Source organism: Notothenia coriiceps, unplaced genomic scaffold (genome assembly GCF_000735185.1).
Source record: "Notothenia coriiceps isolate Sejong01 unplaced genomic scaffold, NC01 NC01_scaffold00000339, whole genome shotgun sequence".
NCBI lineage: Eukaryota > Metazoa > Chordata > Actinopteri > Perciformes > Nototheniidae > Notothenia > Notothenia coriiceps.
Window position 1 is genome coordinate 15,370,006 of NW_011333040.1, and position 24,880 is coordinate 15,394,885.

The window sequence follows — 24,880 nt, forward strand, 5'->3', positions numbered from 1 at the left end:
GTGAGGACATGATGCTTACTGCCACACACAGGGCATCTGTGCACTGGTATGTGGCACGTCAATGTCCCTGTAAGTCAACTACTGTACCCAGTAAGAGTTAGTACATACCAATGGGCTACTCCCAGTGACACACAGTGTCACAAACATTATGGCATTGAGTTTTTTCCCCCCCTTTATTAAATAAAATTATTTTCATATTATACATATCATATTTTGTTACATTCAAGGTATAGATACAATTTGTATCAACAAGCAAAAGTCAATTCTAGACATTTTTGGCTTAGTTGTTTGCGGCACTTTCAAAGGGAGGGTGGGGGAAACCATTCTGGCCTTTAGGGTGACCTTTCAAACAAAGCATTGAAATACTCGACTGGCAAATTGAATGTCTTTAAAGTACATTGAAAGAGTTTATTTTTGGATTGGAAATTGTCTATTGTCCAGTGAAAACAGAAGTGTGTTAGGGAGAGGGACAACATTGAGATATTTCTAATAAAAAAAGAGAAAAAATATATAACCCTTTCTATGTAGCTCATGTCTATAATGCAAAAATAAACATACTTGTAATGTGGTATTATGTGCATTGTTTAATTAAAGTTATTATGGGAGATCAATATTCATAATGCCTTTTGACATTATTCAACAAAAATTATAAAGCATTAAAATGACTTAAGTTAAGTAACATAATACTTCATAAATTACAAACTTCTGTTTTTTACCTTAAAGTTGTGTCATTGTTAAGACCCAGTCAACAAATAAATGAATTTGTAGTGTATCATATCTGATCTCAATATAATGCATTATAACTGGCAATTGTAATATATTAAACTATTTTTTTTAGTAATCTAAACCTTTAATATTAAAGCAACCAATCATTTAACAGCCACTTGGCTTTGTATTTGACATTCCTCCAATACGTATCATGCCCACACTGCCCATTTCATCTAATGACAGAAGTGCAGGCGATGTGGCACAGTGCCAGAAATATTAACACTCATGCTTGAGAACAAAATTGGCAGTTAAAATTCTATCATGTGTTTGGGTCTTTATGAAAACATAAAGTAATCAGGTTTAAAGGCCAATCCAACAAAATGTATCGAAGTTCATATTCATTAGACATCTTGTCATGGGCACTAAATCACAACAAAGTAATTACTACGCCATAAACTTCTGTAGATGTCAGTGAACATCACTCAATTAACCCCTGGCTGTTTTCATTGTGTAAGATTTGTGCAGTCGCTGACTGTAATGTAGATTCGTAAACACATCAAAGCATCATTGGAGCAATGGACTTTTCCAGTAAACAATTTCACCATCACATGAAACGTAATCCAATACCAAATTAAAATCAGGTTTTTAAATCGGCCACGTTGCGGTTTTGTTTAAGAGTTCTTTCTTTCACCAGTGGCAGCATTCTACTAGTACGTCAGTCGTTTTCCACTGATGTTTGTTTTTTAAAATCTATGGCCTTAAACTATCTCGAGGGAAAGGGACGGCACGCAAACTTTTAGCCAAATGCCAGAAACAACCTTGACAGCAGCCTTGCAATCTGATTGTTTCACATGAAGAAACATTTAGGCAGTTTGTTTCACCTTCTCATGAACAGACAGCCGGCCTTAGGTGGCCTCGTCTCTTTTCATGAAAAAACAAAGTCAGCAAAGCCCAGACTCATTTGGGCAAAACACATTCAAATGTTTTTTTTTTTCTTCTTTATATCTGTTCATAAACCACAGTTGTACCTAAACATTATAAAGATTTTTTTTAAGCACCACCAATGAAAAAAAGTCAGGCTTACATAGTTAGGCCTGTTAAAGAGTAATACCACTCAGTTTTGCAAAATTATCAGACAATTTTTCCTCGTAAGCATAGATATTTCCTAAGTCAAAAAGGACAGGTTTGTGATGTCATAGAAACCTAGTCTGATGCTGCTCCATTGAATACAAATGGGAGCCAATCTTGTGTTTGAGCTCAACATCACTTCCCTCTGTTTTAATGATGTAGCTAATAAAACAGTACATTTGTAAAGTTCAGTCACGCCATCCAATAGTAGGCCTTGAAGACTCATACCCTGAATCCTGAAATTAAGTGGCATTTCCCTTTAAATGGAGTAACAGCACGATCTTGCCGATAGGGCTGGCTTTACATGTTACAAACACGGAAAGATCATTAACATCAGAGGGGTTTATGGTGAATGAATGAAAGTGGTCGGATTGACCCAATGACATAAAGCCACAATTTGAATCCTTAGGCTCCCACTCGTGGATGACATGTAAAGTTTCATCAAGACAAACTCCTGACAAACAGCGTATTTGAAATAAAATATGGGCAAATCAAACACCCATTGCTGTTCCTTTTTTTGGCTGTATGGACACCCTTACGGACACCAACATTACTTCTTCTGACTAAATATGCATCACGTAAAGCCATCCTATCAGCCCAATTCTCTACATCTCAAGGTGCACAACAAGGATATACACAACAAGTACAAAGTTTTGCAATGCCATCTCTACGTTCGAACTGTAAATAACTAGCTTTTAAGGTTCTACATGTTACATGTAGAATGTTCACAAAATATATCAGTACTGGATCAGAGTAGGCCAGTCACCACTATTATTTTGGCAGGGAAAGACTGAAAACTAGAAAGTGGAAAGCATCCTGAGAGCAATGTGCAAGGCACAGCCGAACCCTTCCAGGATCCTTGGAGACTGGCTGCATGTATGCGTGCGGTACGTCTGGGTTGCAGCATTTGAGCCTCCCGTAAAAAGCCATACAATAAACGTTATCTTCAACATGCTTTCTAGCATTTTTTATACAATTCTCGAAACTTCATACTCTACACGATATAACAACATGAGTCCAATATTTAACTATATCTGCCAGATTCTTATCATTTTATCTGGCAAACACGAAACCAGGTTAAGATTCAATCATTGAAGCAAACATTTCAAATGCGATAGTAAACACTTTTTCCATTTCTAATAGTACATTTCTATGACGTGTCCCTGTGTAAGTCACACCACAGCCCAGTGAAAGTATCTCTCAAAGTTTCACTATGTTTACATGCACTTAAGAAACCACGTTAAGGCATTAACATTGGGGAACTTATTTAGATGCACTGCAATAGTCTTTCTATGAAAAAAACAATGACACTGCCACTGATATTTGTTTTCAATTGGAGCATTTCAACCGACAGTATTAAGGACAACAGACAAAGCACATTATTAAACTTAACCACTCACATTGAGAATGTGGAAATAAATGTGTTTGTCATAGATTGGATTTTGGATACAATCACTCTAAATGCTATGAATCATGTGGACAATTAGCAATATTGCCTAATCGTGCTAATTACCATTGCTTTCCCTCTCCTGGGCACATTAGTACAAACAAAATACAATTCTTTATAAAGTGTAATAATGGCCAAATCCCATCAGTAATCTTGCTTGATTAACCAGGTTTCTCTTAACTATTAAAATTGATAAAGGCTTATTTTTTCTTAAGTATGCATCAGAAATCATCAGACTGCTTAAGTGCATGTAAAAGTAGTACTTGAAACTAAATTAACCTGCTCCGGCATATAAACACACTGCTCCACCGACAACTTAAAGAAGTCCATTAGAGCTACTGTTTGAAACAAAGATACTTTGAATATGTTAACATTGAAAAGAATAAGCACAACAAATTTGACAAATATATAAATAGGAAAATCTTGGATGTAGAATCCAATTAAATCTCAAAGATACAGCACACAGTAGGAAATTATCCAAACACAGATGTTGGTTTATACCTTCATCCAACCAATTCTGTGAACCAAAATAATGTAACGTTATGTAGAATACTGACACTATATAAATTCTATATTTTTTTGGCATTATTTAGCAGCTTATAAATGACTTTGAAATAATGGCTTTTGTGTGATAATATGTACATATATGTGCACATGTATACAAGTCAAATCTAGTTTTTGGCTTGCTGTGTGCACTGTCAAATTCTACCAAAATAGTAGCTTTGTTAGGTGAGGCTGAGAAAATATATCTCTTTAGATACTGAGATAGTGCTTTACATTTGAAAATAGGAGGTTTCAAAGACTAAGACTTTCATTGAAACCAATCAGACAATGACTAAAGCGTGAGGTCATTCAGATATAAGGCCATTAAATGTCATAGTTCATGCTGTGAGGTATGCAACTACCTCCCTCTTACTTAGCTTCAAAATAAATGCACAAAAAAAGTCACAATAATTATTTACAGCAGAGGCAGACCTAAGCAAGGATATTTATAGTTCCACTGCACCAGAACACTTTAGATGCCTTTCATAACACATTCGCAGGGCCTGAACAAGATTTTCATAAAAGCTACATTGTGTACACATGTCGACATCCTCTTATGTGAGATGTAATAAGGCAAATGTAGGAGATGTTTCTCAGTTATTACTTTCTATCTCTAATATGTTGCCATCACTTGTTCACATTGACATAAGGACAAGGTTAAGTATTAACCAGTTGCCTACATTGGTTATGATGAGATTACGGTAAAGGTTAGGTTGAAATCATAACTGTAAACCAGCTTTCAATCATAATTATGGAACCCCAATTCCAATTAATATTAATTTAATAAAATAATGTATGAATAAAACAAACTATGTGATATGTAAATTAACCCAAAATATCAGAACAAATGACAAAATATTAAAGTCAGTCACTGTGGAATGACATTCCTTTTATATTAACCCAGTTAGTATTTCAAGTAAAGTGACATGCAAGTACATGCAGACGTTTTTCACAACAGATGTTGACTCAAGATAGCAAGCTCAACAACTGCTAACAAACTTAGCCAGTTAGCACCTGATGCCACACAACAACAATGCCAAATGTATCACCTTTTAGACTAGATGTTAGACTGCTGAAGTAAAAACAGCAAACATACACAGTAAATAAATCTCTTTAGCTCTTTAGTAGCTCCAATGCTACTCACCTAACTAGCTAGGCTGGGTTTTGAGCTTTGATTATTACTCAACCCAAGTAAAGAGTAAATAGTCAATGTTAGCAGCGTTGGCTTGATTCTGTAGGCTTTGGTTGTCTGAGAGAAATACTTTAAGTCTAGATGCTCTTCACAAAGTTGTGTCTCTTTGGAACAGGGGCTGAACTCACTCTGAATTAACAGGCTAACGTTAGCTGCTGCATTAACACTGGCTCTTTACTTGCTGGGTAATAATCAAAGCAAAATCCTGGCCAGCTAGGTGGGTAGAAGGTGAAGCTTTGTTATGCTAAATAATTAAAAGGAGGAGTTAGTTTCTGTGTACTCAGTGTTATTTAAAAGCAGCTGGTAGATATTTTATTCAGAATGGATTTGAAATTGTTGCTGCTTTAGCTAACAAGCTAACTGGCTAAATCTGGTAGCAGTTGTTATTTCGCTAGCTTCAAAGAGGTATGTGTTTGGCCGAAAGGTCAAAAGGCATGAACACCACAGCAATTGAAATATAAATGGACATTATGAAAATGTAAAGTTACAGGACATAAAGCGTCATTAGGGGAATGTCATTATGATATAGAAACACATTTCTTAAAAAGGGAATTCAATTTATAAATAATGTCTACTACATAACGAACATTTACTGTGAAAACAAGCAATAATTTTAACTGTCCCTTAAATCCTTTGAACAGGTTATTTTTAACAATTAATTCCCTTTTTTTTCAATAACTTTATATACTGAACACACTGGGGCTCCATGAACTATTTGAATTTAACATATGAAATCAACGACAAAACTTCAAGAATTGATCTTAGAGACATGTAACTGTTATTTCTAGAATGAATGATGCTGAACAAAGGATCAGTTAATTGTTGATCTGGTAAAAAGCTGTTATGCAGCTCCTGCTCAGGTAGTATGAATGTGTTATGAACCAAATTTCTAATAAGTTGTTACCGTCAACTGCACACCACTTCATATAAAAAGTTTTCAAATGTGAAACATTTTACAATACAAGATAAACTTATCAAACAAACTTTCTCTATGCTATTTACTTCCAAGTCATTTTAGTGATGTAAAATCTAATTTCTCACCCGAGACATTTGAAAAGAAAAAGAAAACTCCTGAGGGCAGATGTTGCACATGAAGTAACATTTAACAAGTGCCTATCTTTGCATTTCAAAACTGTATTTCCCTTTTAACATCACTTCTGAATGTTTAATACGATTACCTGCTTAATGGCATGACCTCAATTTTGTGACAATGACGGCGGCAAGCTGTTGTGGATCTGTCAAATGAGGGTTTTTCTCCATGACTGAGTGGACAACATAAGCAGGAAAGATGTTACAAAGGTTGCGATATGTTTGATACTGGTGGTCCGGGATGGCATACCGCTCTTGGTGTTCAGCTGCAGAGGGCATCTCCCATGGCGAATTCCAGATTTGTTCCATTTTGTCTGGCATGCTGCGGACCATCACTCGCTCGCAACACGGCATCAGGCTGTTACTCAAAGGATATGAATGATATCCATAGGACTCATTACCGCAAGGCAGAGGGTCCCAGCTCGCATGCTGCTCGCGGCACAGTGGAGGTCGCCTCTGTCTCATTGGGTTGCTATCATACAGCCTTGAGTCCGATATGCTGTCCATCCGAGTCATACCGAGAGACCTTGTGGGCTGCGAGGACAGAGGTGGGAGGACATTCTGAGTGAGGGGATAGTCTCCAGGACAGCTGGACCTGGCTCCCACCGCAACGTGCTGGATATGTGGTGCTAGACGCGATCCAGGCAGCTTCCTGGGCCCCTGCTTGGGTTCCTCAGGGCCATAACTCTGTACTCTAGTCAGCGCTTCATGACGAAACCCATGGGAGAAAGCTTGCATCCTACCCGGTGCGGGAGACTGCTGCTGCCCCTTCATGCCCTCCTCTAAGCTACTGTCCACAGAGCCCTGGTACATGTCCCCGTAAGAGGAGAAGGAGTCACTGTTTGAATGGCTGAGGCAGGGCTCAGGGCAGTGGCTGGGATTTCTCTGATACACGCCATGCTCGTGCTCCATGCTACAGAAACTGTCCACGTTATGCATGCTGCCCATGCTCATAGTTGAAAAATCACTGCGCAGTGAATAATATCCATGGTCGCTAACTGAGTCATACTTTGGAAACTGGTCATTGTAAGTTATAGAGGCGCCATGACTATTAGTAACTAAAATAGGAGGGTATTGTACACTGGACATGTGCTCTAGAGAACTGTGCGCAAACTGCAAAGAACCCGGCACTGGGCTGCTGGCTGATCGTGTGTTCAAGGCCCCAGCTGCGTGGCTCTTAACAGGCTGCATGGTGGGCACGCTGAGAGCAGACACAAGGGAAGGCACTGAATTTGCCTCAGACTTCCTAGCAACGGACAGTGCCTCTGGGGGTTCACAGGCCACAGAGCGAATACTGGGGTCAGACTGACGTTTGGGTGCCACCCGTTTGACCTCAGAGATGCTATCCCCCTTAACAGTTGCCGGACCAGTACCACATTTAACTAAAGCCCCCTCACTCATTGTCTTCACCGCAGACAATTTGGCAAAAGCCCGCAGTTCATCAGCGACTGACCGCTGTGGCTGGTTGACACGCTCCGGATGATAGTACTTGCACTTATGTCCATATGTGCACTTTTTCCCTTAAAAGAAAAAGAAAGAGTAGATCATGTCAAGAAAAGTAAACAGACAAAAAAGCAACAGCATTCAGACATTGATTTAAAAAAAAAAAAAAACACATTTAAGGGGCTTACCATAGGGGCAAGGTTGTTTTTTGTGCTCTGGAACAACAGGACGCTTGCGAAGGAAATTTTCTAAGCTTGGACCATGTCTTCCCAATGGATCATCAGGCGGCATGAACCTATTCAAAATAGTCATTTAGAAAATGTTATCGCACAGCTGCTTTGTAAAGTTTATAATTTGTACTACTCACTTTAAAAGATAAAGAATGTTTGTATGGTAGTGGGGGGTGGGTATGTCAAGAAAGAACATCTCAAGATACATGACTCAATGAATGACTGTTTCTTACTTGTCATTGACAAATGAGTACATTAGGAGACGCTCTTCTATGAACTTCTTCCACTCTGGTTTCTCATTTTGCAGGTCTCTGTAATTGTCGTTTGACACAATAATTCCATCAGAATCATAAGACAGCTTCACTATGAAGCGATCATCATAGCACACCACTCTCCTGCCTTGAACTCTCCGAGATGGAGTGAAAACCAGGATCTTCTCTTTTTCCAGCTTGCGTAATATTTCTTGATCTGGAAGAAAGTTTCAAGTATGTTGTAATGTTGTTCATGATAACGCCATCGAAAACAACCAAAAGCTTTTTTCAAATGTATCTTGATTGTAACGCAGGTTATATTATGGAATTTCCTCAATATGTAAAATTATGGGAAGTGTACCAGACTACCTTTCTTACTATGGTCACACCACAAGGTTATGTTTCCAACATCTAAGAATAACTTAAATAAAGCAACTGCCTTATAAACAGCTTCATACCTGTGATGAGGGCATCTGGCCTTGACTGTTCCTTTCTCCAGGCGGGGACAAACACAGTGATATCTTTGTGTCCTTTCTCTAAGAACCATTCAACAGCAAGTTGGATCCCACGGCAAGAGAACACCTCCTTGTTTCCATGGCTAGAAAACAAAACAGTGTGGTATAAGGACTACTTTTACATTGAGAAATGGTCATTCATTGAGGCAAATGTTTCAGAGCGTATGTGCTTGAAGAAAAGACCTACTAAATGTGATTGTGTCAGTGTTTACCTCATTGCCACATTGGAGCCATCAATGACGATGGGCCTGAGGTTATCAAAGATGTCCGACGAGGAGTCATCTTCCATTGACACCTCTGGACTAACAGTCTCTTTAACACAGGGGGGCCGGGATATTGATGTGGCCGTACTGCTGCAAGGTTGAATTTCAGGTTCTACTTTGTTCCCAAGCCTTACTAACTCAGCAAGGAGGTCGTTGATAAGTGCAGCAGACCCCAGCTTGTTGAGCACTGTCTCTACCTGCTCTCCAGAATAGCCCAACTTCAATGCGAATTCCATCTTAGTCTGGTACTCTCTCTCACTGGCGGGTTTGATCCCGGATCCCGCGCTGGAGTCATCTTCACGACACTCTTGCGCGGTGCTACTCTGGGAAAAACTGGGCCGGTCTAGGCATGGAGAGCGACAGAGCTGTCGATGGGGTTTGGCAACATCCAAGGGCTCCCTCTTCTTACCCCTGCTCACCTGGACCCTCTGGTGTTGCTGCTCTTCGGATTCGCTTTCTGAGCTGCTTCCATCCTCGGAATCATCACTGGCATGCTGGGCCTCGCTTGAGTCAATGTTCTCCTCCCTGCATGGGCGTTTTTCCATTTTGAGCTTCTCCACCATCAACCATACTGTCATCACGTTCGTCTTGACACCTCAGATTTCCACCCCATGTTTTCTCATCTCCGCCGCAACCAGGGAATCATACTTAATGCTGGACCTAAGCGCTACAGGCTCTTTGTGTAGAGCCCAAGAAACACGTTCTCCTTGACGTGGACAGGCCAAATTAAACTATCGAATCCTGAAAAAGAGCAAAAAAAAAATACAACAAGTTTCAATTAGTAACATGTGTTCAACTTTAACTCATTCAAAATCAGAATTTGCCTCGATTCCCATCAGATTGTATTCAAATATTTTTGAGTGTGATGAAAAAGCACTTGAAAGTGTGGTAGACCAAGACACCCTCCACTTATGGGAAACACTGCTATGTGGGCCATGTGACAAAAATAGCCAGACATATGGAACATGTTAGTCATCTGCCCAAATACACAAGTTACCGAAAGAAACACAACAGTGTGGGGAAAAGACTGATCTGAATACATTCAAACGTAGGTCCTCTCTGTCTGGCTGTTGTTTTAATCCGTGTAGTTCACAAACGTCCAGTTTAATCTTTTGTTCAGTTTACTTTCTTTATGAATTAAAAAAATTGTATTACTTATTATGTACTTAATGTATTAAGTTGTAACTGAATTTAGCAAAGCATCTGCTCTAGTTGTAGTGCACATTTTACATACAACCCTGAACAGAATTGTTATAATTTAATAAAGTGAAATGGCTATAGCATTAGTGTGAGCCTATTACAGAAATGTACTGGTACTTTTTCACAATAAATGTACAAAAGGGAACTCACTGATCTTGTCCTGCTTGAAGGTGCATTATTGAAAATATAGATACAACAGATAGCTCAGTCAGTCTCCACCTGACTTCCATGGAAACCCCCAGTCTTCCTGCAGAAAACGTGCTAATGTGCTGCAGTACAACATTCGCCTTTATGTGCCCTAAAGCCTGTGGTCTTGCAAGTAACATTCAGGCCAGATACACAGGGGGTAAGTGCATGAGTTACCATAACCTGAGACTAAGTGTGGGTTGAACAGTGTATCCCTGCGCCTCCAGCCCTCTGACAGACAATCTCAATTGAACAGAATTCCTCAGAGAACAAAGAAGAGTAGGACTGCAGCCTGCAGTATATTAACACCCAACACTGTCAACAGCAACATTTTCACATATAGATTTGGTTATCAAATAATCTTAATCGGAAGTGTATTATGAGCAGAAACACTAGACTTTTCCCCCATTCTTGCAGAGAGTAACATACAGCCAGCTTCGAGCTTCAAGAGACGCAGCCCATGATGTGCGTTGCTTAGCAACACAGCCTTGTCATCAGCTAACTCCTTTTTTACCAGTCACGACTAACACAAACACAGCTCATCATCTCTCTTTAGGCAGTCAGTAAATGCAGAACACTTGCAGCTACACTACAACTCTACACTAAAACTCTTGAGGCAGCATATTCTACAATAAAAATAACATTACATAGCAATACTATATCACTGGCAACGCCTTCATCAGTTAGCACACAATATATTCATAGAAAACTGTGAAGGTTAATAGATATTTTGAGGGTTGATCTATGGCTACAAATACATACCTTTTATTGCATGTGATGTGTGCACACTATCCTACTGCTGATCACAACTTGTATGAAAAGGATGGAAAACAAACTGAGGTCTTGAAATGTTAAACAACTAGCTGAAAAAAGAGGGATATTGAGTAACTTTTGTGGACCTCACATACACCACCGCAATGTAAGACATTTTAAATTAATACAGGGAGCAGACCTCTTCCAATCCTTTGCTGTCCACCTCCAGATTCAAAGACTCAGACTCAGCAAGGCCTCCAGACTATCTCTGCACATGCACAGTGCTGCTGCTGTTTCATAGCAACAAGTGGAACATGTCCCTGAGGCCATCTTTTACATTGCTGACCCTACATAGTATCGAGTATGGAGCAGGGATAAACTGCATTTTGGTCAGTGTTGGTTGCATGTATAACTTGGTTAGTTAGATATCTTCAATAGCGAAATGTTAAGTCTATGCATACACCAATGGACAAAAGTGTTCCAGTCATTATTTTATATGAGACAGACCAATGAGAGAATGGCATGCGAGTGTTACTGTGATAGCACAAAGTGTGAAAACGCGTGGCTACTGCAACACCTAATCAGTGTGTTCTGCCTTAAGGGCATGTGAAATGTATCTGGGACTAGAAATAACTTCTCAGCTGAAAAGCACAAACGCACATAAACAATATTCTTGATTTCCAACCAAGGGGAAGTCATGTTTTGCTGTTTACATTGATCAGACGATGGCAATATGCTCCCATCTCACTGTAGACAAGTGACATCTCTACTGCTAAATTGGGAGTTCGAAATGCTGTTCGTTATACACACCACATTTTTGGAGGGCATGTTAGCTCCAAAATCCTCTATATGAACTTGGTAGATGATCTCTTAAATTGTGTCAAGCTAACACTTCACAAAGAAAGGCAGATGTTACGTGGATCAATCATAAATATGTACACTTGTTACTGAAATGTGATGAAACAGTCAAGCTGGATTAAGGAAGGCAACATTTAAGTCAAATTAAACCCAGTTCATTTTAGAGTACCGGGCAAATGCATTATTACAATTCGTATTATAATAGGTTCACAAACGGGCCAATAAAAAAAAAGAAAATCAAAAAGATTGCCTCACACTACAAATACAATATACACATTGATGCACATTACATTAGCATTGATTATATCGTATCAATTAATGAATGCATGACTAAGAAAAGACGGATAAGACTCCAAAAAACGAATTTTTCTTTAAAATTATCGATATGCCATACTCTCTTAAGTGTATTGATAGTCGTAAACAATGCGGTATGTTTAATATGCTCTATAGTGTGAGCTTTTACTTATTTGAAGTTTCACCTCTCAATAATTTGTTAGAATTTAAAGTTTCAAAAAAGTAATTAAATAATGTTTGGGTTGCTGGAATTATTTCAAGGTTAAACAAAAAGAAACATTTCCCTTTAGAAGGGTTAATATAACAATATGCAAAAAGAAGACTGAGGATTGAACTAAATGCTCATTATTCAGCCAGTGTTGCCTTGACTTTACAGCAATAAACCCAAAACGTGCAACCAAATTTAAACACTGCATTGGTCCCTACATCACAATGACAGTGACCACACGGACGCTCCTGAAGTGCTGAATTAACCTAGGTGGACTGTGATACTGCATACATCATCTAACGTTAACTATGGACACGTCAATTGAAAAACTGAAGTGCTTATATCGTTAGCATCATGAGTTCAGAGGGATGCAATGGAGGTTAAACAATACGACAGTAAAATATATATACTTACAATATACTTTTTAAATAAAGTTATAACATAGGAGCTGCACACGATGTCACCGATGTGATTGAGTGTGATTTAAGAAAACCGGTGTGACAGTGACATCCTCGGGCCCAGTGTAACGGTTAGCACACGCTAGCATGCTATTGTACCGTTACTTTGCCAGCTGGAGAAGAAACACATTAGCTACGTAAACTAACCGGCCTATTTCGGTTTCTTTGTTCAAATGTTAGAGAGCGTAGATAGCTAATATTCCAAGCTAACGCTACATTCCAATTGTATCATGCAACCCGGTCTCTTTTTAGTTTACGGTAGCAAAGCTAAGTAGTTAGCCTACCTACAGTAATAGCAGCCAACTCAGTGGCTCCACAGGCTGCTTGCTAACATTAGTTAGCCTTAGCTACTGAGCGTGTGCTTATATTTTTTTGCCAGAATACTACTGTAACTTGAGATAAAGTTGACAACCATTTCCTATTTTAAAACGGAGGTAAAACTACAGCAACGCCACATTATTTCCTTCACAGTCTATAGTTATCACGACTATCGTTGACATCAGACGGAGCTCATCTCACCTTGTTGCTGTCATCCTCCTCGCCTGTAACAGTTATGTTTTGCTGCCATTGGCGCTGTCGCAGTTTGGTTAGGGTTGCCAGATAACACGAAGGAAACAAGTAACCTCAGCGGTGAAAAGACACCGGGGTCGGAACATTATAAACTGCCTTTCAGCAAGTTTAAGAGACGTTCCACCAACCCTCCTCTCTTTGTGGCTTTTAAGAACATTTGGTGGTGGAAATTGAACTAAGCACATTTATTCAATACGTTTTAGTAATTTGTACTTTATTCCTGTTTTATGTGATTCTACTGTATTACATTTTGGAGACACATTGTACATTTTACTGCACTATATGTACAGTAACTAGCTACTTTTCACATATAAACCCCCTTGATATGCTTATATAATATGATGTAGTAGTGTAGTACTTGCTCTTACGTCTTTTTATAAGCAATAAAACCAGATGTTCTATTATCATTCTTTAAAAAGAGCCACTGCACATAAGTACTTCAACTTTTGATACTTTAAGTACATTAGCTGCATAAAATAATGTACTACTACTCAAGCCACTTTTTGAATGTACTGGAGTATTTTAATACCACTTCTTTCACAACTGGATATTTATGAGATAAGCAAAATCAGACAATAAACATGAATTCAATTTTTATTTGAGCCCTCAATAGCTAAACAAACTCAGTCCTAATTAACTAAATGACTTGCTCCCTACTACTTCTACTGACTAATCCTCACTGTGTTTCAATAGAGGAGCCTGATGGAGCAGATCATTGTATTGGTGTTTTCAATCTTCTTTAAACTTCAGCTCAACAATATCCCTGTAAAATAAAATGCACAAATGGAAGAAAATATGTCTAGTCATGTTTATTTTAATATAAGGCAGTGAGTGTTCTATTCTGACAAAACAGTAACAGAAGTTCAAGAGGTATCCCCTAATGTAACATGGGTGTAACTTTTTTTTTTTTTAAAGAAACCCAAAACAACAAAAGAAAACTCAAATAAAAGGAAAATTGCCAATTTGTAATAACCAGTCAGAATACAATGTTACAGTGTACAAATTAAGAATATAAATACAAATTATTTGAAATGCACGAGAAAATTATAAATGAAAATACGAGTTTGTCTGTTGACATTTCATAATGCTAAAAGAATCCAAACTTCATTCCACAATCATATAGTAATGCAATAAGTGAGTGCATCAGTTCAGTGAGTTTTACCCTTCTGGTGTTGAAAATGAAAACAAAACCGCATTCACAGTAAGGCCAAAAGGGGCTTCGCAGTAACACAGTAAATGTGAGACTATTAGGTCAAACTTGTTTTATTTTTCTTCCTTGATTTGTTTCCCCCTATCATTTTGTATATATATATATATTGCCGTTTCTTCAAAGTGGAATGTAAAGCACTCTCATACACAGGGTAACTATATGTGATATTTAGAATAGAAGTAGTAGAAGTAGATATGCCTTGTAAAGCTATCTAGAGTATGTAAAAGAAGAAAAAGCTGAAGTTAAGATTCATGAAGTATCAGATCATCTTTACATCTCCAATATGTACTTATCACATTCTGGGTTGGAGGGGAAGAACTAGCTGTGAGATGTTTTAAGATTAAGCCAAAAAAAGCTAAATGTATTTCATATATACCCCCATAGAGGTATTTAGAAGAGACATGTTTTCTTATTGTGGATCGACAAATCAACATAAAGCTCACTGGAGGCTGTTAAAAAGCAATAAGCCGGCATTTAAAGCATACATGTGTTTCAGGGCTGTGATAAAGAAACCAGGATAATAACCATTAAATAACATAAAGTGTTGCATTACTATTGAGACACTGAGGCTACATATAGGGAACATTCTATTCAATAGCTTAATGAGATGAATCTGTGAGCATTCTTAATGAAAAAAACAATTACTTGCTTAGTCCCTTTCAATACATGGACATGTACATGGCCTGTACAAGCAACTGTTGCTGTGCAATTGCAGGAAATCCCTTTTGACTTCCCAATGAGACAGCCATGTACTTAATGCAGCATGATGGCACAGGCAGAACATTTACAATTCATGTCCTGTCAAATAAATCTACTGTGCAAGTAAAAAAATTAAGCAACAATTTATCTTTTGGATGTAACATGAAAGCACTCATTAATAGCACAAACACATGTGATCCCAATGCCAATGTCAATTATAGGTTGCCTCTGGGAGTTTGTTGCCAGCCACATCCCTGGGTGTTCTTGTTTCACTGAGGATGGCCATATCATCATTAAGCCCCCCTGTGTTCAGAAGACTCCCAGTATGAGATGCTGCGTCCACTGGTCTGCTTTTCCCACACTTATTGTAGGAATGCAAATGAGTGGCAGCTTTACAAAAAACATCCTCATCTACATCGTCTGATTCACCATCCATCATTCCAGAATAAAGAAAGGTGCTATGAGGTAAACAAGAGTCTGCCTGTGACGGAAGGTGCTGCTGCCTGTTGTTCTGTGAATTCAAATCACAGGACACTTTGTCTGACACCTTAGAGCAAAGTTGCGTTTTACTGCTGGGAGATTCGCTGCTGGATGAACTCGACATTATTTTGCGTTTGACTTGGGTTTGACTGAGACTCTGTACTTTTTCAGTGAATCCCCCGTCTGTGAGAGGAAGGCTTAAAGCCATTTCTGATCTAGTTTGCCAAGATAAGGCCATAATGCTGCTTCTGTCTATAACCTCAGATGCAGACACAAGTACATTCCTCTTGTAATATGTTGAGGAGTCTGTTTCACTTTGAGGAGAAGCAACGATAGCAGCTCTGTTCTCTCTGTATGTGTCAGGCATCTTCAAGTCAAGGCTCTCTCTGTCCAGAGACCTACTTCTCCTGTCCAGAGACGATGCATTAGGCATGGACTGACTGACTCTTGTAAGGCCAAGGTGCCTTGGGAGACTAGCAATTGCCCATGTGTTACTGATCAGGTTCTGTTCATACATGTCTAACATTTGATAGTCACATTCGGCAAATGCATCTTTTTGTAGGTAGCTCTCCTCAAAATCCTGATAGGGCGATGAGATGTCCTCCTCCAGTTCCATGTGGATCTGCTCGTCATATTCACCCTCATTGTGCATATCCACTACATCAAATGTGACTATGGTAGGTAAGGCCTGCATATTTGAAGTGAAGGCAGAGTTTGTCTCCAAATCGTCCCCATCGTTGTGCAAGTTACTCAGCATCTGAGAGTGCTTTGTGTAGTCCACAAGTGCTTGAGAGAAACACACAGTTTGCCCATCATCTGAGTCGTTGATATCAACCGCAGATTGAGAACTGATGTTTTTATACGGCAAAGCCACAGGCTTGTTTTCCTCAAGATGCTGCTCTTTGGGTTCACAGAATGTTTCAAAATCTGGGTCGGACGTGCTGCCGAATGAAACGCTGCTGTGCCGTTTCTCAAGCTCAGCGTTTACAGATTTTGTTATTTTTTCACTGGAAGCAGGAGACCTATTTCCCTTGTCCTCAAACACATTGGGCTCTGTATTATTCTTATTGGCTGATGTTTGTGGTTTTGAATTAAAATTACAGTTTTGGTTTCTGCCGATTTCCTGCCGGCCCATCGCCTTTTGTGCCGACTCCGAGGATCTGCTGCATGGGCTCGGCCTTTCTGGAAAACCGTGAACTTCATAGAGTTGGCCACTTATTTGTAATCGGTTCATGTCTGGAACAAAGGCAGAATCTGTCACATCAACCGGCTCACTTAAATATTGTTTTGAACCAGGCAGCTTTGATTTGTTTTCATAATGTGGACTGATGAGACTCTCATCAGGTGCAAAAAGTTCATAAAGGGCATCACCGCTGTAACTGTCCCTGGGTAATCTCTCTCCCCTCAGTCTGTCAGAGCTCTCCTGTCTGTCATCTGGCCCGGGGGTAATTGAATCATAGTAGCCCTCATCACTAGTTGGTACTGATTCCTGATGCTCGCTTTGAGGAGTCAACACATCAGCCATGGAAGAAGCGTCCATGCCACTGGCTTGCTGTGCACTGTTACTGTTCAGTAAGTCCATATCGTGAGAACTTGTCAGGTCAGCAGTCAAATCCGTGATATCTTGGTTGCAAGTATAGCACATTTCTTCAGACGCAGTATTTCCCCAGAAATCCTGAAGACACTCTCCATCCAAATCTTCAGGTGAGGCCATTTCTTCGCCGCCACCCTGATATGTAAGATAGCAAGAGGCCCGCTTTCCTCCACTTCTGCTCCTCTCTCCAGACACGGTGCTCTCTGTGATGCTGTCGTCTTCTTGGTCTGCGATAATGTCCCCACAGCCAGTGAGAGAATCAAAGCTTTTTAATGATGCCACGTCTCCATAAATTATGTTTAGCTGATCTGATGAGCCGGCAGGTGTTTCAGACTTAAGCAACGGCTCGGACATCGTCTCGAGTTTCAGACATGGCTCGCTGTGTCCTCTTGAACTTTCCTTTAATTCACTGAAAACTACGGCCATCAAACTCATTTCCTCCATTTCATTATCACATGTCTCAGCGCCAAGCTCGGACTTGGGGCTGTCTTGCTCCACACCCTTCTGTGAAGACATCTCAACAGCATCAGCACATTCAGGGCCAATGGACAGGTCACATGAAACATCTGCAAAATCAGGCACATCAGGTTCAGACTCCAGGCACTCAGTGACATACTGCTTGGTGTTGTCCTGGACAACAGGCACCTCTTTTTTGCAGCGAGGAGAGGACATAGCAATCATTTCAGGTTTATCCGATCCAGCATTTCTGTGGTTTCTGTGATACCTAAAACTTTGAAAAAGACTCCTGAAACCCCTTTTCTGACGGGTGAGTGATTTCTGGTCAGCACCCGGGTGACTACATTCATTGTGACAACTACTGTGGAGCTCTCCAGCAGAGCCTCTTGGGTCGTGGTACACTAAATCGCCAGCTGAGTTGTACCCACTTCTCAGATTATCATCATGACTAAGATTACTCAGCCCATCATGTGTTCTGCTTTTATTGATCGCTTTCTTAGAAGACCACTTGCTCAGATTTTTACTCCTTCCTCCAAAGAAATTAGGTAAAATACAGATATTTTTACGAACGCCAAAAAATGTCAGGGCAGTTCTCCTAAATTTTCCAGATTTTTGAGATTTCACCGTAGTATTCATAGTGTCCAGCTGAGGCTCTTCCATGATGTCATCGGGGCCACATCGGGGCATCTCTGCAGAGACGGAAGCCAAATCCTTGCTGTCACTTGGTAGCTTAGCTACCTCACGAGAAGCCATGGCTGCTAGGTTCACAAAAGCAGTCCAACAGAAGGCATGGTAGCTGAATGTTCTGAATCAGCCGACAGGATCACTGCAGCTGTTTTCTCCTCCATCTGATAGGATCCCTGTTTTGAGAAAAATGTAATCAAATTTAAAGTCTTACAAAAATATGTAAAATAAACAATCACACTGCCGACTTTGAACATTTTTAGAAAACCTGTTGGAATTTCTGATAGCAAGATGTATAACTGGGCTGCCAGCCATTACAAATGTACTTTTGCCTTCTACTAGTATATTATGAGATACCAATTATTGTAGATTGTAATAAAACAATTAAACGGTAAAAGTACAAATAAAAAGGTATTTCCACGTCTGAACCAACAGGCAAACACCATGTTGCCATTTTATTTTATCTTTAATGTATGCAAAGGGACGTAATTATTTTTGATTCCTTATTGCTTAAAGAGCAACTTCCAGGTTAAAGACACCTGTGAATAAATGTGTAGGAAAATGATGAATACACTAGATTTTCAAAAAAATATACAGAAATATACACTACAGTGACATCTGGCGTCGTTTTTGTAAGACATTTTCACTTCCGCATAAAAAAGCCTCGGCACGTGACCTCTCGCGTGTGACGTAACATGGGGGAAACAAGGGGGAGAGCGGCCGGTGTAACGTATTAATAAACATGGATCCCAATGCTAGTTTCGACACAGAAGACACAGAAGAAGTTGAACATGAATATTCGAATGCATATGACGGACCACAACCTTATAATTATGAGCCTGCTAGGCGTCCAAGAGACCAGGAGCAGCCAAGGAATTAGAAGAAATAACGGCCATCGGAGAGAAATTGAGCTGTGGTGTGAGGAGAACCAGTGGAGAACTGGGCAGCTATCTTGGTGAGTGACCGGCGTTAGCTACAGAATGTTAGCTAACGTCACATCACAACATTGTGAAGTTAGCTATCATATATCAGGCTATAACTAAAGTAGCATTGATAATATATTAACGTTACTGGCAGGACTGTTGATACTGATCCATAACAGAAACTAATGCGCAAGTATCAGCCGTATCTCGCGTTACCTAATGCAACTACCACACTACAGTGCTGTGTACCGGAGGGGAGACGCGAGATACGGCTGATACTTGACGATCTGGCGGAGAAAGGTTGTGGAGCCTCCGTTGATATGCCGTTGTAAATGGCTTGATGGAAAGCAGGTGTGTAGTCAGGGAGGGGTGCGCACAGCTGATTGCAGCAGGTGAGTGGAGGTTGAGCCGGGAGCCAGGAGTGACAGCCCACGCCGCAGCACAAACAACACAGACAGGGGGAAACAAACAAACAGAAAGGAGACGGCTGGAGCAGTTACATCCACCACAGCGACCTAATGTCAACTCCACACTACGTCTTACGGTGCGCGTGTACCGAGGGAGAGAGAGAGAGAAGAGAGCAGCGTAGGGGGAGGAGAGGAGGGCACGTCCATTGTGTTTTTACCCCGTGCTGCTGATGAAACTCTCCAATTGGCCGGCAACAGTTTTGTTTGGTGTCAGTCTTTACCGTCGACCACTTCATTTCGCATTTTCAACATTGTCCACAAATGTCTATCATCATGAAATTAATATCTAATAATGATACTAACTACGTGCACTGCTTACCGTTTTTATACTTAGTATATCGTTAGTTATATTCATACACACTGTTTCATACTGCTCACCAGCTTCCTGTGTATATCAGTGTATCATACCCCTCCATGTTGTTCATTTCACTTAATTCCATCTTTATTCCCTGGTAAGAGTTTGTGTACATTACTTTTCACTTACTGCTTGTTGCACCCGTTGAAAAGAACAGCCTAAACTGCATTTCGTTGTCCAGTACCTGTAATCTGTGCAATAACAAGTATAGTTGAATCTAATCATTGAGCAGGAACAAATGCATTTACTTAGGTATATCTGACATTAACAATTAAATACATGTGTGCATTCTTGATAAAGCAAACCGATCAAGCCGACCCGGAGGTCGCGGTATGCCGCCTTAAAGTTGTTTGGCCAATCCGCCAAAAAACCGAAGAGAAGAAGAATAAGAAGAAGAAGGCGAAGCAGCAGATAAGAAAAGAAGAAAAGAAGAAAAAAAAGAAGAAGAAGAAAAAAGAAGAAGAAGAAGCAAGAAGCCGGACCGGAGCTGTCCGACGTCAGGCGAGCTTTTCCTTGAGACCTCCAACGGCTGCGATCGACTTTCTCGCGCTCTACTTTCGAGGGTCGAGCCGGCAACGGGCGTCAAACAGACAGCCGTAATGGCCTGAGGAAAGCAGGTGTGTAGTCAGGGAGGGTGCACAGCTGATTGGCAGCAGGTGAGTGGAGGTTGAGCCGGGAGCCAGGAGTGGACAGCCACCACGCACACACAAACAACACAGACAGGGGAAACAAACAAACAGAAAGGAGACGCTGGAGCAGTACATCCACCACAGCGTTACTAATGCAACTCCACACTACGTCTTACGGTGCCGTGTACCGGAGGGGAGAGAGAGAGAGAGAGAGCAGCGAAGGGGGGGGGAGAGAGGGATGTAATACGGTTTCCTGATAAAGCTGTGGAGAGTATGTGCTGCAGGGAGGTGGATGCACAACGCACCCAGGAACGAACGCTAGCTCCGGTCCTTTTCCCGTGAGGGAAACTGTGGACTCGATGTCCTGACAGGCTGGTATTTGTGCAACCTGCACAAACACAATACTGCACCATGATTACAAATGGTGAAATACAATGTAAAACTACCGAAAAATACCAGCTCACTAAAACACAACCGCTCAACTCAACGCAACTACTAACTATACCCGCGGTCAGAGAGCGGAGATGTTTACCCTTTGTGATGTAATATGACGCGTTTGACGTATGACCTTAAAAAAAAGCCGTTTTTAAGAGCAGAGCTCAAAATTGCTCCTTTCCCTCTGAATTCCTGCCCTTATGTCTCGTAAAACATATCAAATCCTAAATTCACTTTTTTTTTATTGTAATTTTCAAGCAAGTTTAAGCATAAATGTAGAAAAAAAAAAAACCTGCAAGATGCTCTTTAAAGGTGGGGTAGGTAATTCACTTCAGAAATATTTTTTGTTATATTCCATGGAATGCGCTTAACATCCCGATAGCAATTAATACATTAAATGCTTTGACAATAAATACATCAAAACATTTCATCTGTGGAAGCCGTGGCGCTGTAAAAAGCACGACCAATCATCTGAGCCTGCCCGCCTAAAATAACGGGATGGCCTACCTGCCTGTCAGCCTTCCATCTGTGCACAAACTTATCTCGTGCCCTCATTGGTCATGTGCACGTTCGTGTGTGTTGGAGGAGGGGCTCTGTGAGGAAGTCTGAAGGAAGGGGCAGAATTTTTCCAGTTGTGTACTTTCAAATTCTAGCGCACTCAAGCTGGTTTCTCCATTCTTACCTACCCTACCTTCAATATTATTTTAATTAAAGAAAATAAAAATGTTCTCCAAAAATAGAAAAAACCTGATGAGTTCCAGAAATCAAAATTACTGCTCACTCTATATACATCTTAGCAATTATTTTGCTAAGAAAAGGAATATAAAAACATACTCGTAGTCAAATAACACTGTTGTGATTTTGTTGATTAAATCAACAAATCTGAAGAACTGGGTTTCTCCCACAAGAATCAAGCACTAGACCAAAACAAACGATTAGTTGGAAAATTAACTAAGAGGGAGCAGTCCAACCTTATAGTAATAAGAGGTGAAAAAAGTACTTTAATATTGTACTTGAGTAAAAGTAGAAGAATATATGTAAAGTATAGGCATACTCTGTTACAACTAAGGCTGCAGCCACACGAGAACGGTAACGGTCGTATCCGCTACAGTTCTCTATCCAAGGGTGTAACTTTGGTTTGAGAAGTGGTGGGGACACAAAACGGGGGTCCTACGCAATTAAATTGAATTGATTTATTTAAAACCAAGGGACAGTGTACATTAATCAACATATTAAAAAAATAAACAGAAGGGCAACCATGACAACTATGCCGGGAAGTCTTCTTCGCTGCTTTTGGTGTATTGTGTGGCAGAAGTACAGCGCCACTTACAGGCCCGGGATATGTACTACAACGTCTCCAGCGCTTTCGAGCGGTCTCGGCTGAACGGACAAGTTTCTGGTGCCTATTGCCTGTGGACGGAAGACTTTTTTGATATCGAATTCGGTTTGTTTGCGTTACCGTTCTCGTGTGGCTCCAGTCTCCAAAGCCGCTTTCACACCAAGTACTTTGCCGTACTTAGTTCCCAGCACTTAGTTCCCCCATAAAGAGCAGATCGCGAACACACCGGAATAAGTCCCCGAGGGAAGATTACACATATGAAGCCGCTGACGTCACTTCTTCTTCTGCTTTGGGTTTACAAGCAGGCCGCAAACAACTTCACGGCGTATACTGCCACCCGAAGTCCCCGGCCGGAAGTCTCCAGCAGCTTCTACTGAAGCCCTCCTCATCACTCCACCGTTCCCATGTTTTTTTTAGTTAGTCTCTCTCCGTTGGTACGCTGGGCTAATGATAATGCTAATAATGCTAATGCCAGCAAATACAATGGCGGCTTCACAAAACTTTTCAGAGTTTTATGGGGCGTGGTTTGCAATTTGCCCAGCCAGAAAATTGGAACTTTTTTCTCCCCAGGAAAGTACCTGCTCTCTAGTAGGGACTGAAAAGGGGGGAAAAGTTCTCATGAAGTTCTCTTTTTGATGTGAACGCAAAATCCAAGGAACTATCGGAAGGGAAAAGTATGGGGGAAATTACTCTGGTGTGAAAGTCCTGCAATCAAAATGGTTCTCAAGTAAAAGTACTCATCATGCAGATTATATGTTTTGATAATAATGTCGATGCATAAATGCTTTTTTCAACGCTGGTAAAGGTGCAGCTAATTAGATTACTGTATACAGTGCAGGGGGGATTTTACTCCAGGTGTAATTTAAATCCAATTTAAGTGTTTATTATTTCACATCATTAATCCAAATCTGCAAAGTCTAAACAAAGGTATTACATATGTGTAGTGTAGTAAAAGTACAACATTAACCTATGCTATAATAATTGTATTTGGGTAGAAGTACAACACATTTAAATAACCAAGTAAAGTACCCCACAATTTTGTAAATAAATGTACTTAGTTACTTTACACCACAGATATTGTTGTAGGCCTACATCTAAAAATACGAAAATTCCAGATAAAGAGAAAAACAGATTAAGGTAACGTGAGTAGATAAAAAACTGTAACATTGTGCCTTTATATTAGCATGTTAAAGCCCAGGGGATAAAGCAACAGGCTAATGTTGGAGCAGTAACAATGAGCCCCTGACGCTCTGCCACAATAAAGACCAGCGGTGATAGGTGGGTCAAAATACCTCCAAAATATACTTTTAATGAAAGCCTTAGCAAAGATAATGCACAATAGCTAACATTGAATATTTTACAACCAACACACCAGGTTCGACACATTCACTTTCCTGTAAATTCAAACTAAATGGCACATTAGCAAGGGAGGAGCTAACCGAGTCGTAAGGTAAACAAACTTACCTACCGAAGCCAGAATCCTGCAGCCCGGAGCCGGTGTTGGGTTTTCACCGGGAGACGAAGTTAGCTTTCAGTGCTTTCTACTAACTTTAACTTACTGCTGAAGGTGAGTGCTCGACTCGGGCCCCGGATTAGCTTTCACCAGATACGGTTTCATTTGTTCCCAGCCACCGTTAGCTAGCCGGGGTGCTTGCTAACAACGTAAAGCCCACAAAGTGCAGTAGTGGTTGCAGTGTGAGTCTGTTGCTAACGATGGGTACGGCTGCAGCACATCGCAGTAAAACTGTTCCGTTTAAATTCGCATAATTTGTGAACACTGAGCCTGGTTTAACCTATACCTCCTCAAAAAACCCCAGCATGCGTTCAAATGCTGGGTGATGATTCTTTTCCCGACTTCTCAGGTACAATTTACCCAAATTTCCTTTTGTGACTCGGCGCATGCTAGTGACGCAACATGTGATGAAATATTATACATTGTTCATTTTGCACATGACATATAAAAAAATATACGTGAGTATAACTCTTTACATAATAATATCGCAATGTTCTATACTTGTGTAGTATTAATTATGGTTTATGCCATTTATCTTTTACTCTTAACATTATTATGCATTTAATTATTGTATTCAAATTTATTTTTGTTTCACTGTACTCAAATATTCAGTGTCTGTAATATTAAAATGTCTTTTCAACCATACAATTAAACACAACAATGATAGTGATCTTAAAAAAGAAATAGAAAATTATAAAAATAATAATAATGCGTTTTACACATTGTATCAACATTTATGGGTAAGGGATCCTGGATTAGG

The 24,880-nt window shown here is 40.1% G+C and overlaps 2 protein-coding genes across 4 annotated transcripts; both read right to left on the minus strand.

The window, feature by feature from the left end:
- Positions 1 to 6: 6 nt before the first annotated feature.
- Positions 7 to 13,434, minus strand: zc3h12b (zinc finger CCCH-type containing 12B). Of its 2 annotated transcripts, none has more exons than XM_010772862.1 (6): positions 13,286 to 13,434; positions 8,759 to 9,550; positions 8,490 to 8,629; positions 8,014 to 8,248; positions 7,739 to 7,845; positions 7 to 7,627 (listed from the first exon to the last, which is right to left on the minus strand). In XM_010772862.1, exons 2-6 carry the CDS (start codon positions 9,385 to 9,387, stop codon positions 6,201 to 6,203), a joined length of 2,538 nt encoding a protein of 845 aa, XP_010771164.1. In that variant the 5' UTR covers positions 9,388 to 9,550; positions 13,286 to 13,434; the 3' UTR covers positions 7 to 6,200. The 2 variants fall into 2 exon arrangements, with proteins under 2 accessions (XP_010771164.1, XP_010771171.1); XM_010772869.1 differs by lacking the exon at positions 13,286 to 13,434 and adding an exon at positions 12,723 to 12,803.
- A 473-nt stretch (positions 13,435 to 13,907) lies between these two features.
- LOC104946956 (APC membrane recruitment protein 1-like) lies at positions 13,908 to 24,498 on the minus strand. 2 transcript variants are annotated; one of them, XM_010772883.1, is made up of 2 exons: positions 24,076 to 24,498; positions 13,908 to 18,635 (listed from the first exon to the last, which is right to left on the minus strand). In XM_010772883.1, exon 2 carries the CDS (start codon positions 18,526 to 18,528, stop codon positions 15,457 to 15,459), a length of 3,072 nt encoding a protein of 1,023 aa, XP_010771185.1. In that variant the 5' UTR covers positions 18,529 to 18,635; positions 24,076 to 24,498; the 3' UTR covers positions 13,908 to 15,456. The 2 variants fall into 2 exon arrangements, with proteins under 2 accessions (XP_010771185.1, XP_010771181.1); XM_010772879.1 differs by having other exon boundaries at positions 24,072 to 24,498.
- Positions 24,499 to 24,880: the final 382 nt, after the last annotated feature.

Bases quoted from the DNA above. Each gene is read 5' to 3' on its own strand.
- zc3h12b (XM_010772862.1), bottom strand. From the start codon at position 9,387: ATGACAGTATGGTTGATGGTGGAGAAGCTCAAAATGGAAAAACGCCCA. The intron at 8,249-8,489 runs GTATGAAGCTGT...ACTTTCTTCCAG, and splicing joins GCCAGATGCCCTCATCACAG to ATCAAGAAATATTACGCAAG. The intron at 7,846-8,013 runs GTAAGAAACAGT...TATTTTGAATAG, and splicing joins TACTCATTTGTCAATGACAA to GTTCATGCCGCCTGATGATC.
- LOC104946956 (XM_010772883.1), bottom strand. From the start codon at position 18,528: ATGGCTTCTCGTGAGGTAGCTAAGCTACCAAGTGACAGCAAGGATTTG.